General features: G+C 37.4%; 1 protein-coding gene across 2 annotated transcripts in view; it reads left to right on the top strand.

Annotated features, from left to right (window-relative positions):
* Positions 1-15,558, top strand: part of adcy1.L (adenylate cyclase 1 (brain) L homeolog) — a 108,012-nt gene that overhangs the window by 65,581 nt on the left and 26,873 nt on the right. For both annotated transcript variants that reach the window (XM_018267550.2, XM_041566109.1), the window contains 5 exons: positions 1,784-1,942; positions 3,998-4,139; positions 5,912-6,067; positions 7,266-7,460; positions 10,262-10,359. In XM_018267550.2, the coding sequence (XP_018123039.1) occupies positions 1,784-1,942; positions 3,998-4,139; positions 5,912-6,067; positions 7,266-7,460; positions 10,262-10,359 (750 nt within the window). The remainder of the gene's footprint in view (positions 1-1,783; positions 1,943-3,997; positions 4,140-5,911; positions 6,068-7,265; positions 7,461-10,261; positions 10,360-15,558) is intronic.

Below are 15,558 nucleotides of genomic sequence, written 5' to 3'. Positions count from 1 at the left end.
ACGTGCAGGCCAAGTGTAAAGAATGTATTTATTGTTTAGATTCAAGCATGAAAGCACTTATCGCAACTGTTTTTTTTAAGAATTGGTTGCCCAAACATGGATGGGCAAAGATTAATAAGTTTACCCCATAGAGCCAGATAGTGTCATAACTATAGAGGTAGCAGACCTCTAAATTTGTGCTACTGCGATTGTAGGCAAAAATGCGATCTTGCAGGCAGGGAGTGGGGTGTGGGGAGCAGTGGGCCTAGCCCTGGGTAGTTATGCTGCAGGGGGTCAGATTTATTATTAGTTGGGAGGTGTGAGGATATGAAGGGAAAATCTGGAGTGAAAGACAATCAGAAGTAACATGAAAACTACCACTGCAGGAACCAGACATCTTATTTTATTTTTCTAATTGCTGCAGACCAAGGTAGTTTACTTGGTCCTTATGAGATCACATGTCACTTCATATTCCACTGGAAAATATGATTAAAAAAATTACCTTTAAAGTTTTTATTCAACAGTAAAGAAAAATGTTACTTAGAATTAAAAATATATTTATTAAACCATATGTACCAAATCAAACTTCGATCATAGGATATTTGGAAATTCTGGCAACCCAATATAACTAGGAATGTCTTTTAGGACTTGTTTTTGTCTACTCTTACCTCTGAAATTTTGTGTGTTTTAAGAGTCTTAAAAGGCTATAAATAATTTTCAAATTATAGGTTTTCTGGGACATGCTTAGTTTTAAAGTTTTAAAGTTATTAAATATGAAATGTATTTACCATTTGAAGATTTTTAACTTATCAACAGTCTCTTGATTATTTTTTTATTAGATCCATGTAACAAGAAAGTGTTGGTGTGGAGTAAAAACAAAAAAGTACTGCTCCATGATACCATAAGACTATGGAATTATGTTGTTTTACGTAATAAGTTGCTGATGTAGATATCTGTTAATTTGCAAACTCTTATCCAGTATACTTCATAAATATAGATTTTTATTTTAATTGGTACTACATGCATGCATGCAACAAAATGCTTTGTAAATTAAATATTTTGAACAAAAAGTTTTTAGAGTGGTCTGTAGCTGTCCTCAAATCCAGGGCAACCACAGCCCCAGATCACCACTAGTATAGATACTTCTGACACAAGCCTGATATAAATCTTTTGATGTGGAGGTAAACTTATACTGAAGATGCACTAATACTATCGATTTCCGAGAAAGCTTCATGCTGTACATCTTGCATTTTGTTTCCATTGTTTAACATGAAACATGAAACTTTCTGGTACTAGAAACGTTTAGCAATACATGTTCTTGTCAGTTATTTTCTCCATGGAGCCATATTTTATTTCATTGTTTGCTTCAGTGAGTGAGGTTCCTCATCAGAGCCGCAACACTCCATATATTGGTCAGTGCTTGTACAGCTATTGGGCGATATTAAGCATGACTTAATATCTCTTAAAACTGTCATCTATATAGTCTTGAAGCTGTGAAATCTGGTGTCGAAACTGTCATTACAAAAGGTAGAATGATTTCTCAGCTTTAATTTCTGAATGAATTATTTTTCAAATAGCAATCCATTTGCAACTCATAGCAAGAAATAATTTATAAAATGTGTATTTTTGTTATAATTGTAATTCATCAATATACTGTCATTTTTCATTTGAAATGCTAATAAAGGACTAAATGAAGTTGTTACATTTCAGTGTTACATTTCAGTGACTAATACTACATCTGTTAGCTTGCCATGTTAGGCGTAGTTAAAAATAATGTTAACATTTACCTTATGTTCTCTCCAAGGTCGGTTGCTGAAGCAACTGAAGTGGATCTCAATATGAGAGTGGGTTTGCACACAGGACGTGTACTTTGTGGAGTTCTAGGGCTTCGCAAATGGCAATATGATGTCTGGTCCAATGATGTCACTTTAGCCAACGTAATGGAAGCTGGAGGATTACCTGGGTATGTTTTAAAGTACACTTTCTGTCCAAAATGTCTAGTTTGGGAGAAAGCAAAACCATTTTATGGTGTGGTATGTAAAAATGTAATTGACTATAATATAAAAATATGATATAAAGAAATATCTGCATTTTCTACCAACCTAAAAACAAAACTGGCAAGGGCTCATTTATAAACTTTGAGCAGCACATAATGATTCACAAAGTGAATATATTTGTTCTGCATGTGTTTACATTTTTAAAGCTGGAAAAGATCGGTGCATTTAATGTGCAAATATAATTGCACGCTCTGAATTCAAGTGGCACTACAAGTTGGGTGTCAGAAAAAATAAACAGATTGCTAAACAGATTTTACAAATTGTGAATTTATATTTGCAAAATTACAGTCAAAGCTATATTAGTGCACATGAATAAGCACAGGGCCCACAGTCATGTAAGCACCCATCTCAGTTGCAAGCAATTTGTGAATATTTTTGCGGAATGTGCATTTCACAATGATTCACAAAAAATACTGTGGGGTTTGAAAAAAAGTTGCACAAAAAAACACCCTTTGATTTCAATGAATTTAGTAAATTTTTTGCTTTTTCCCGAATTTTCGGAGAAGTGAAACAGGTCAGATTCGCCCATCGCTACCATTTCTTATTTTTTACTAAAGCTTTTCACCAGGTCTGCAATGGAATCAACTGCTGAACTTTAATTGAAAAGTCTGAGAACATTTAAAAACCTTATTTATAATTAAAGTACAAAACATAAGAGATTTAAGAAAATTCACCAGATTTTCCTATTTAATATTCTTTTTTTATTAAAAATAGGACTTTTTGTTTCATAAGATGTTAAATAGGACTTTCAAATCTTACGTTTCTGAGACTTCAAATAGTGCATTCTCAAAGTTGCATATAGTAGGTAGGGATGTAGCGAACTGTTCTGCTGCGAACTAGTTCGCGCGAACTTCGACCGTTCGCGTCCGCCGAACGTTCGCGAACGTTTGGGAACGTTCGCATTTTGAGTTCGCGTTCGATTCGAATACAAGTCGTTCGACCATTCGACCATTCGAATTCCTTCGACCGCTAAAATCGAACGATTTCCATTTGTTCGAACGATTGTAAGCATTCGATTCAATGAAAAGCATTCGATCGAATGACTTCGATCGTTCGATTCGAATGAAAATCCTTCGATCGAATGATTAAAATCCTTCGATCGTTCGAATCGAACGATTTTAGCGGGTGTTCGAAGTTCGCAAACTGTCCGCGAGCGTTCACATTTTTTGCCGGTGTTCGCGAACGGCGTTCGCGAACACCAAATCGGCAGTTCGCTACATCCCTAATAGTAGGATAGTGTCGTGGTAACTGGATTGAAATTTAAGCTTACATGTACTCTATTTATACTGGTCCAGAGGATGGTTAAAAAAGACATTTGATAACATTAAAAATACAATTCCCTTCCCACCCCAGCATGGTACTCCGCTTTCTCCTTTTAATCATTAACCTTGGTTGTATTGAGTGGCTAATCATTTCTGACATTTATCTAAAGAATAAGCCAACAATAAGTTCAACAGTTTTGGCAAGATTTTCATATGCCTGATAGTGAACTTGTGCCTTCCTTTAATTTGGTCTACAAAATAAAAGCCAATTTCAATTATTAACTCCTCCCACCCTTCAACTGCGCACATCCCCCCCACCACCTGATCTCTTATTTATGGTGGAGAACTTTAGTTCACAGGTGAGAGAGACTACCATACAATAGACCCAGTCAATACACTTTTTAAATTAAACAGATGTTTCTTAAATAATAATGGAACAGTGTTGTGGTCTTCTTTATGTATGTGCATCGGTACAAATGTACATCTGACTTTTGATCTTCATTGTGGGTAATTATACATAACAGCACTCATTTTAACATGGGGATTATCATTTTGTGCAAAATGTAAATTTGTCCTTTTAACAATAGTAAAATAACTCTGATGTATAAAATATCGATACTTTTCTTTTAACTGTTGTGACTACATTACATTTGTTTGGATGAGACAAACAACGATTTAACAATATTATCCTTTCTTTAGGAAGGTTCACATAACTAAGAACACCTTAGAGTGCCTAAATGGAGATTATGAAGTTGAACCAGGATATGGCCATGAACGGAATAGTTTCTTGAAAAAGCATAATATTGAAACTTTTTTTATTGTGCCATCTCATCGAAGGAAGGTAACAATTGTAAAAATAAATGTAGCAAAATAAATAAAAATAAAATAGATTAAGCATTTAGCAATCTCCATTGTGAGTGTGGTATATTGTTCTTTACATGTTGCAGCTAACAGAATTTTAAGGTACAAGGGGTCCCTGTCATGAACAGGTGTTACGTATAGGGCTACATTTGCACCCTGGTTTATGCTGTTTTTTGAACAATTAAAAATGAATACAATTGAATGGTGTGTAAGTGCACGGTTATGACTACCTATGACTACGTATCATGGATACGAAACGCGTCAGGTGTTTTGCTTTTAGCCTTGTTGAAATAAATTCTTGATTTTAAACTCCTTGTGTCGACCTGGAGTGCTCGCCGTCTTTATTCAATTGCACGGTTATGACCCACCTACTGTCCAACCTTTATGTTGCAGTTTTACACCAGTGTATGTATTTTATGCACCTATATTTAGCAGTTTGCAATAGTTTAGTAACGGAGACTTTTACAGTTATTTTCGCTTGCTTCTTGTATTGGCTGGATTGGAGAAAAAATTATACAATTCCAAGTTCTCTACAGGCTATACCTCTTCAACTGACATGAGAGTTTTGTACTGTTTCTGTAGTGGATAGTTGAAGGTTTGTACTTTGTTACTGCATTTTATTCTGGATTCAATTTTGTAAATTAATACCGTAACCATCATGATTTGATGAGCGACAGATTTTGTCAAAATGTGAGAACAAAGATGGATAGTGTAGTTGCAGTAGGTGCTTTGTACTTAGATATTTCTAATGTCTTTTATATGTGGCTATATACATCATTACAAGCTATGGTAATTCATTGCAAAAGCTGTTTGTTAGATTCTAAGGTCATATTCTACAAAACAGAATTCTAAAAAAAAAGTTGTGCTTTGTTTTTTCTACTTATTTCTTTTGGTGCATAGTTTATTTTAGGTAAATTGAGGTAGTATTAAAAATAATTCATATTACGGTAATTGAGTAATGTTAAAATATGACTTATGCTGACCGCAAATAGCATGCAGACTGTTTACCCCACTGAACAAGGTTATTGACAATGTATTTAGAGTTCAGTTTTGGATTTATTTGTGATGTATAGTTGCAATATGGCACAGTTGACCTTTGAAATAAATGGTGTCCTTCTGCAAAGCTGCACGTGAGATATATTGCACCACTAATGCTAGCTTGACCTCTGTGTGTCGGCTCATGTTATTTAAGATTAGGACAGGTTGGATATTTCTCACCTGACATGATGTAAGCAGAATGTGCTCAAGGGATATGTGTCTTGTCAAGTGAAGAGATATGATGTAAATAAATCATTTTGGCTTGAAAAGTGTATTTTTTCTTTTTTTCATTCCTTACTCTGTTTGAGCATTCTCAGTATGCAATGCCATTGATTAAATTCATTCTTCCTGTCCTTTTAGCACAATTTTACCTTCTTTTAACATATTTGCTGTTTCTCTGAGTTGCAACTTTCCTCTAAGTGACGTATGTTTGTAATACCATGTTACGTTAACTTCTGCATAATGAGTCCACACTACCTAAAAGAATAGTGTGTTCTAAATATGTACATCTTTAGGGTTTAGCAGTCCTAACTAACTAATTTTACAATGCGTTGTATTTTAAACTAGTTTTCAGAATTAAAAACATAACTTGATGAAAAACTGTTATTCATAATCTTCTTCCTGGAAGTTGAAAGAATCTATGATTTAACCACACCTTTTCAGAAACAATATTTTAAACAGCCTTTTAACGTGTTTATTTTTTTTTTTTACCAGATCTTTCCAGGATTAATTCTTTCTGACATAAAACCTGCCAAAAGGATGAAGTTTAAGACGGTCTGCTACCTATTAGTGCAACTAATGCATTGCCGTAAAATGTTCAAAGCCGAGATTCCATTTTCAAATGTAATGACCTGTGAAGATGACGATAAGGTAACCAATTTATTTTTATTCATTGTATTTATTATAGAAAAGCATTAGGTAAAAGGAATGGGGTTTTGCTAGTTTTCAGCAATGTATTTCATCTAAGTTATATACATTTTCTGTAGAGGATATATGTTTATAACTGTGGACATATTGGACATATGAAAATTTGTATATTTGTGTTCTATAACATGTGAGCAAAATTGACTAAATAAACTTATTTAAATGTACAGTAGGAAATATTAGTTGACAGGGCAAGCAAAATTCATATGAATTTTGTACGGAAAATGTGATGCTTAACACCCTTTCAGCTGCACTGAATATATAAGTATAGTTAAAATAAAGATTCGTTTAGTGAAAAATATTAGACGTTTGCCTCCCTGTAAATTAATCATGACAGCTTACCCTGAATAAGAACGCATTAGAAAGTGAGTACACAAACACTTTCATTTTCACCTGAAATGAAGCAGTCCCATGCGTATCAACTTACAAACATGTTATAAGTGACATATATCTTATATATATATATATATATATATTTATATATTTATATTCCTCTTTCCAGTGACAATTTTTATGGTTATCACTAAGATGTTCACTGACTGTCAGGAATATTTTGTTAAATGGGAAAAATATAAATCTTTCTGGATTCCCCAGTCTGATATTTAATAAATCAGCCCCATAGTACCTGGTCTGTGTTATAATGCTGAATGTCACAGAGATGAAACTGAACTTATTAGAATTACCATTATTACTTTGAGGGTTATTTACTAAATCCAAATGCAAAAATCCAAAAAAAATTGTGATTTGTTTTTCTTAAAAAAATCTGTCTTTTAAAAAATCACGAATTTTTCGGAATTTGTTAAACTCCGAGGATGGAAAAGTCAGAAAAATCTGGCATCTCAGACCTGGCAAGGTTTAAGGAAGAAGTCCCAATGATTTTTTGATGTGCACTGGGTTTTGTGCAATACCCTGAAGTTTTCGGGTAGAAATTCTAAAAAAAAATCATGAAAATGTGATTTTTTTTTTCCCCCGCAAAGCAAATTTTCTGGAAAATATAATAATAAATAAGCATAAAAAACCTGAGCGGATTTGATAGGAGTTTGCAGCAGAAAATGTTGAGATAAAATCGGACTTTGATAAATAACCCCCTTTGAGTGCTGATGAATGATATTTAAAGCAGTTTTTTGTGTTTTTTTTAACGCAGAGGAGAGCTTTACGGACAGCCTCAGAAAAACTCAGGAACCGTTCATCTTTTTCTACAAATATAATACACAACACTCCAGGAACCCGTGTAAATCGCTATATTGGCCGGTTGATAGAGGCACGACAAACCGACTCTCAAATGTCAGACTTGAATTTTATAACTCTAAAATATAAACATGTTGAGCGTGAACAGAAGGTAACTGAGTTGTAGTTACTGTAATTAAATGTTTACCTGCATAAATATATTCATATATGAGGAGAGAAGGAGGAATCCCAGTAGCTCTTAGTGCAAAGTGCTATAATTTGTTGGAAGTGGTGGAAAATTAAAAAAGGCCATCCTGCTATTCCAGACCAATCCCTGCAAAAGTGTCCACAGTGTAGGATACATACAGTATATACAAAATTGTTTATTACATCATTTGGCAGATTGATGGCTCGTGTCTCAATCTACTCTGAATTAATTTTGTCTGCTGATTAGATCCCTGCTACAAACCATATTTTACAATTATCAGAGCCCATTACCACTGTATTGTATATACTGTAAGGCCCATACATCTTTGGACAGAGACAACGTTTTTCTAATTTTGGTTCTGCACATTAGCACAATTAATTTTAAATGAAACAGCTTAGATGCAGTTGAACTGCAGACATTCAGCTTTAATTCAGTGGGTTGAACAAAAAGATGGCATAAAAACACAATCACTTCATTTCAGGGGCTCAAAAGTAAATTGGACAATTGACTCAAAGGCTATTTCACGGGCAGGTGTGGGCAATTCCTTCATTATGTCATTATCAATGAAGCAGATTAAAGCTCTGGAGTTAATTTGAGGGGGAAGGGGTGCTTATATGTGGAAGATTTTGCTGTGAACAGACAACATGTGGTCAAAGGAGCTCTCCATGCAGGTGAAACAAGCCATTCTTAAGCTGCAAAAACAGAAAAAACCCATCTGAGAAATTGCTACAACATTAGGAGTGGCAGAATCTATAGTTTGGTACATCCTGAGAAAGAAAGAAAGCACTGGTGAACTCAGCAACTCAAAAAGACCTGGACGTCCACAGAAAAAAACAGTGGTGGATGATTGCAGAATCATTTCCATGGTGAAGAGAAACCCCTTCACAACAGCCAAACAAGTGAACAACACTCTCCAGGAGGTAGGCGTATCGATATCCAAGTCTACCATAAAGAGAAGACTGCATGAAAGTAAATAGAGAGGGTGCATTGCACAAATAAGCCTCAAGAATAGAAAGGTTTTGCTAAAAAATAACATATAAAAAAGCCAGCACAGTTCTGGAAAAACATTCTTTGGACAGATGAAACCAAGATCAACCTCTAACAGAACGATGGTAAGAAAAAAGTATTCAGAAGGTGTGGAACAGCTCATGATCCAAAGCATATCACATCTCTATAAAACATGGCAGAGGCAGAGTGATGGCTTGGGCATGCATGGCTGTCAGTGGCACTGGGACACTAGTGTTTATTGATGATGTGAAGTGGAATATTCTTGAATGGTCAAGTCAGTCACCTGATCTGAACCCAATTGAGCATGCATTTCACTTGTTGAAGACTAAACTTCAGACAGAAAGGTTCACAAACAAACAGCAACTGAAAGCCGCTGCAGTAAAGGCCTGGCAGAGCATTAAAAAGGAGGAAACCCAGAATCTGCTGAATGTCCATGAGTTCAAAACTTCGGGCTGTCATTGCCAGCAAAGGGTTTTCAATCAAATATTAGAAATGAACATTTTATTTTCAGTTTTTTAATTTGTCTAATTACTTTTGAGCCCCTGAAATGAAGTGATCATGTTAAAAAAGGGCTTTAGTTCCTCACATTTTTATACAATCTTTTTGTTCAACCCACTGAATTAAAGCTGAATGTCTGCAGTTCAACTGCATCTGAGTTGTTTCCTTTAAAATTCATTGTGGTAATGCACAGAACCAAAATTAGAAAAAAAGTTGTCTCTGTCCAAAGATTTATGGGCCTAACTGTATGTTGAAGTACTAAAGAAGCAAAAATTGTTAGGCTGCAGAAACAGTTAATTCTCTGTTGAGGAGTGTTATTGAGGCTGCCAGGAACGTTTAGGTTATTCTTGGTTATTGTAGGCAGTGCTGGCCAGCTTTTTCATGTTGTAGGCTAATTATCTGACCTGATTGTCTATATGTGGGACAGAAATGTTGCTCTCAGTTGCCAGTTAATAAGCAAATGTATTCTCAATACAGTACATCATTTGTAACAGTTGTCTCACTGGGACCTGTCACCCTATGAAATTATTCCAAATCCTATTTTATGATGTTAGTCGGGTAAAATAAACTTCACTTTCAAACTTATAAATAACTTATAAATTATTATCAGTTTTGGTTCTTTTAGTCTTGGAAATCACAATTGCATCAAGCAGGCAGCAGCCATTTTGTGGAAACTGTTATAAGGCAAGCTTTGCATCATGCAAAATCTTGTTTAGGCGCCAAGATGGGGCACCTGATGCCCATGCACTGGCTACAAATTTAGATGTTGAAGGCGGAGGGGGAATGTAAGGGGTCAAGTGAAATCTGGAAGTGCAGAATGGAAAAGCAAAGTAATTGCCTGCCTCGTTGGAATGGATGTTTTAATAAAAAAAAAGAGAATTTGGGTTTCATGTTTAATTTTAATTGGTGTATTGCATCAACCCATAGAATTTGTTTTCGACTTTTGAGAAATACTACAGTGCAAGCATACAGTTATCAATCTGTGTATCAATTACCTAGTGTATCAAAGTTATCAATTATCTGTGTATATCACGGTCTCCCCGGCTGTGGGGAAGATTTCTTCAGGAGATGTAACTATAGTGGAAGCAGACCCCTTGGCCGTGAGGGGCCCAGGGAATAGGGGGACCTGGACAGTGCGGATTGCCTCCTTTATAATCCCTTTAATAACCCCCCAAAAGAGGGGAATCTTGCAGTCATGTTGATTAAATATTGATCAAATATTTATCATTTTTATTGAATGCATTGTTTTTCTCCTACAGTACCACCAGCTTCATGATGAATACTTCACCAGTGCAGTTGTTCTTTCATTAATTTTAGCTACCTTATTTGGCCTTGTCTACCTTCTGATATTTCCACAGTAAGTAGCCCTTATTTACCCCAAAATGTCACAAGAAACTAGTCATAACAGTTTAACCGTGTTTTCTTATACATGATTGTTCTGTGACTGGTCAGTTTGGTAAACTGCCAGGGTTGTTTATTCACCACCTGTATTTATCTCAAAAACAGAAGGAACATGGAGTAGGGCAAACTGCTAGAAATTAAACTCTGTCTCTGTAGAATTTCACAAAGAATGAGATTCACGCGTTATGTTACAAAGTAGTTTGTTGAATTTCAACTAACCCTATCACCAAGTAGGCTAAACAAGAATACCTTCATGTAATTTTGTGCCCATTGGTGGTCTATCCCTTGCACCTACCCTTGAATTAATACACCCTCACACGAGTGGGCTTTCTTTATTAAGTATTTAACTCATCTTTGTACTGATCCTCATTGTATGTGTAGTGCATTTTCATATGCTCTCTAAAATGTCTTTTTCTATTGTAAACAAATACTGCTTTAACAGTGTCATATGTATGGTAAATCATTCTAGTAATTTATTAATCAGTTTCATTAACTTGCATGTTTTCCAGCAACCTAAAATCCTGTTTATGGTAGTTTCTTGTAATACTTTCCAAAATCTATGAAGAACTCGGAAAGAAAATATGTTTAGACACACAATTTAATTTTACATAATAGAAGTGACATAAGCATGTAGGCAACTTGTGAATGTCTTTATGGCTGGACCTTTTGCAGATGTCAGAATGACTTTACGGATTCCTGAAGTAGTGTTTTTTGAACATAGTTGGGCTCATTTATCAACACTGGGCAAATTTGCCCATGGGCAACCAATCAGTGATTATTTTTTAAAGCCAGCTGCAAGAAGAACAATGAATGCTGCAATTTGATTGGTTGCCATGAGTTATTGCCCATGGGCAAATTTGCCCAGTGTTGATAAACGACCCCAGTGACGTTTATTTTACATTTAAAAATGTTTTCATAAAGTTGATATAAACCCCCTATTGTAAATTATAAGTAGGGGTGCTGTGCCAATAAGGTGAGTTCAGAAACTCGCCTTAGGTGGCAAAAAGCCCCCGCTGGTAACTTAAAATTCCAGCTTTTGTCTCTTTTTAGTGCAGATTGTACAATTGCACTGTCTGCACTATCGGTTCACCCCTCTATCCACCACCTTTGCTGCAAGCAGTGTGTGTGAATTTGATCCCCATCATGCTTACCCAATCCTCCCTGCCACTCCCCCTCCTTTTTCAAGACATAGTTTAAAGGAACAGTTCAGTGTAAAAATAAAAACTGAGTAAACAGATAGGCTGGTCAAAATAAAAAAATGTTTCTAATATAGTTAGTTAGCCAAAAATGTAATCTATAAAGGCTGGAGTGACTGGATGTGTAACATAATAACCAGAACACTACTTCCTGCTTTTCAGCTCTATAACTCTGAGCTAGTCAGCAACTTTAAGGCCAAATGGGACATAACTGCTCAGTTAGTTTGCAATTTATCTTTTGGCATTCAGCTCAGATTCAAAAGCAATAGTTATGGCCCATTACCAGTTATTCAAAAATATTAAATGCTAAATATTTTGTTATTTTTATTTTTTTATAGTTTAGTTATTAAATAACTAAACTATAAAAAAAATAGTTTTCAGGGCGCATGCGCGACATGTTCTGGTGAGGACGCATTTTCCCGGAGCTCCGCAGCGGCAGGCTGATATCTCCGCATTTTAGCTTTCTTCCGCCTTCAGACAAGCGGGGAAATACTGACTGGCACGGTGACATTATGGGGAAAAAGAAGAACTATGAGCCGTCGGGCTCTCTGACCCCGTTCCTACAGAAATCGGCAGCTAAGGCTAAGCTGCGCAAAGCCCAAGATGGCGGCGCCGATCAGGAACAAGGCCTGAAGCGCGACTCCGGTTCCAGCTCCCCGTCTGGCAGGAATGCCCAGACTCCGGCAAGGTATGAGTCGACGGCCATGGCTAAATATACTGCCCTAGAGGGGGGATTCGACCCGCACACAGATTCGTCACAGCCCTGTAGCCCTCCAGTTACTGATAGGTCCTCTCCTCATTCCGCTCCAGCACTAGGGCCCGTTCAGCACAGTCTGCAGACTGATAGCAGGGCCTCTACCTGGGAAGTTAGGCGGTCCCCTAGCCCACCTACTGACTGGCAGACACTGGAGGACCAACCTGACCCGGTTTTTTGTAAGGGCAATGATCTTCAAGCATCTATCCCAGTTACTGCAGATATATTAGCACAGCAGCTTTCAGCACTCCAGAACTCCTTGTCTGCAACAATGGCGGGGGCTGTTAAAGCAGCAATGCAGGAATTCAGAAAAGAATTACATTCTGTGGGACAAAGGGTGGACAAGCTGGAGACTATTTCAGACAACTTAATTCTGAGGCATAATACTTTGGAGGATGACCAGCTTACCATACAAGAAGAGCTGACTAACCTCAAATCGTATTGCGAGGATCTGGAAAACAGAAATCGTAGACAAAATCTCAGAATTAGAGGAGTCCCAGAAAGTATTGTGCCGAAAGATATCAGACAGTATCTGAGGGCACTGTTCTCTCAACTTTGCCCAGATCTGCCTGCGGAAGCATGGAGATTCGACAGGGCTCATAGAGCTCTAGGCCCCAAAAAGCCGGGCCAAGTCAACCCCAGGGACATCGTTGTGTGCTGCCATTATTTTGAAAGCAAAGAGAAAGTCTTAAAAGAAACAAGGAATTCAGCACATATTGAATACCAAGGGGCAGTCTTACAAATTTATAATGATTTATCTCCCATTACTCTGGCAAAAAGGAGAGAACTCAAAACCGTAACGCAATATCAATGCCCTACAGATGGGGATTCCCCTTTAAGCTCCTCGTTAATGTGAAGGGACAACAACACACCCTATCCGACCCTCGGATGTGCGATAAGTTTCTGAGGAATTTTGGTGTGCCGAATCCAGTACCAACTAAAGACACCTCTCATGCTCAATCACCAAGGATGACGCCGGAATGGGACTCAATAAGCCCACGAAAATCTCGACCATCTTCTTCATCTCCACGCGGTCCTGACTCGCCTACTTGAAGGAATTTGCAATATGAGGGACTCCCCTCGCCTTACCCTATATTTTTTTTTCCAAGTTGCCTTTTGTATTCTACTTTTTAGTAGTCCAATTATTGTGCCTGCCCTGCGGAAGGGATTGTATTTCTTTCTTCCCACCAGACTCTTCTCGCCTAGACATTCCCGTCGACACTGGTATTTGTGAGGAGTGTACCTAGAGTGTCTCAAGTTACCGAAGGTCAGGTAACACCAATGTGTGTTCATGTCTGTTGTTGGTTTTTGTTGATTGTTGTTTTTCTTTTTGATTTAATTTTTTTGGAGGCCTATAATCTACCACTACCCTTCACTCTCTATATGATGATGACCGACTACTCCGCGACTGCGCTTAAGTTCACTATGCATGATCATTCCCATTTCTTTCTGTTATTTTTTGTCAGAATTTCTCTTGGGAAGCTGCTTGGACTCCTACGTAAGGACTCTTTTTTGTTCATGGACTCAACCAATTCACATCTGCGGAATGTATCTTTGAGTGGTTGGCACAGTTTATGTGGGATTATTTTTTCGTACATATTGTTTATTATTATGCTTGAACTGTTGTATGGTTCTCTTATGAAGGGTACACCTGATCCACTTCACGAGCCTTTCAGGACAGCACTCCTTAATGATAATTTAAGATGATACGTCTTGTCTCTTTGAATGTGAAGGGACTTAATAGTCCTAGGAAGAGAACCTTGACTTTGAAAGAGATTAGACGATTCCAGGCAGAGGTAGCTTTCCTACAGGAAACATTTTAAAGCCTTGGACAACAATAGACTCAATTCTCCTATTTATACTAGGACCTACCAAGCCTCAGGCCCACACAAAAAAGCTGGGGTTATGATTTTGATACATAAGGACTGCCCCCTAGTGATTACAAAACAAATATCTGACCCAAATGGGCACTTTATTTTGCTGCAAGGCTCGTTCGTGGATACCCCGATAACTCTTTTGAATGTATATATTTCAAATGTTAAACAGATCCGAATGGTCCGTAAGATTCTATCTTTAGCTGACAAATGTCTTTCTCCTGTACTGATAGTGGGTGGGGACTTCAATTTAGTGTTCTCAGAACACCTGGATAGGCACCCCAGCCCTTCTGCAACGTCACAAGTCCCTCAAAAGGCTAAACAATTTCGGGCCTTAATCAGGTCTCGTGCTCTATTTGATGCATGGCGTATAGGTAACCCTAGGGACAGGAGATATACTTTCTACTCGTCTCCTCATAACGCCTCTATGAGATTAGACTATTTTTTTGTCTCTCAGACTTGCCTTAAATTTCCTATTACCACTTCCATACAAGCTATCTCGTGGTCAGATCATGCTCCTGTCACCTTGACCGTTGCCATCCCACCTAAGCTCCAAAAACAGTCTCATTGGAGAATAAATGAAACCATTCTCAATGATGTAAACATCAGGGAAACCATAGCACGTCACCTTAAAGAATATTTTGCAGACAATAGAGGTTCGATAGAGTCTATTGCTTTAACATGGGAAGCTCATAAAGCTGTATTACGGGGTCACCTTATTTCTCTATCCTCTACTAAAAGGCGCAATAGAAAGCAAGATTTATACAATTTAGAGAACAAATTACGCAAACTAGAATTGGTATACCAGCAAGATCCGAAACCTAAAACGGCTATGGAAATCCAGGACCTGCGCTCCTCACTCAAACAAATGGCTATACTAGATGCAGAAAAGACTTTGATTTGGTCGAAAAGGAAATATTACCAAATGGGGAATAAGGCTCACACAATACTAGCAAATCAGTTGAGGAAACGCTCCAGACACTCTCAAATTCTAACTATTCAATCTAATACTGGAGAAACCTTACACAACCCCGCCCAGATTTCACAAGCCTTCCACTCTTACTACTCTACTTTGTACAACTTGTTCCCGGTGGATTCCTGTACTAATGAATCTAAACCGACGCAAATAGCCCAATTTCTAGAACACTGCGGCTTACCTACCCTCTCGGAAGCTGAACTAGAAATACTTAATAGGGAGGTTACTAATGAAGAGGTACTTAGTGTTTTAAGAGCTCTCCAGCTCCATAAATCTCCAGGTCCAGACGGGTTTTCCAACCCATATTATAAGACGTTCCAAGCAATCCTTTCCCCAATCCTGACGGAATTATTTA

This window comes from Xenopus laevis, chromosome 6L (assembly GCF_017654675.1).
Source record: "Xenopus laevis strain J_2021 chromosome 6L, Xenopus_laevis_v10.1, whole genome shotgun sequence".
NCBI lineage: Eukaryota > Metazoa > Chordata > Amphibia > Anura > Pipidae > Xenopus > Xenopus laevis.
This window is presented reverse-complemented; position numbering and strand designations above follow the sequence as displayed.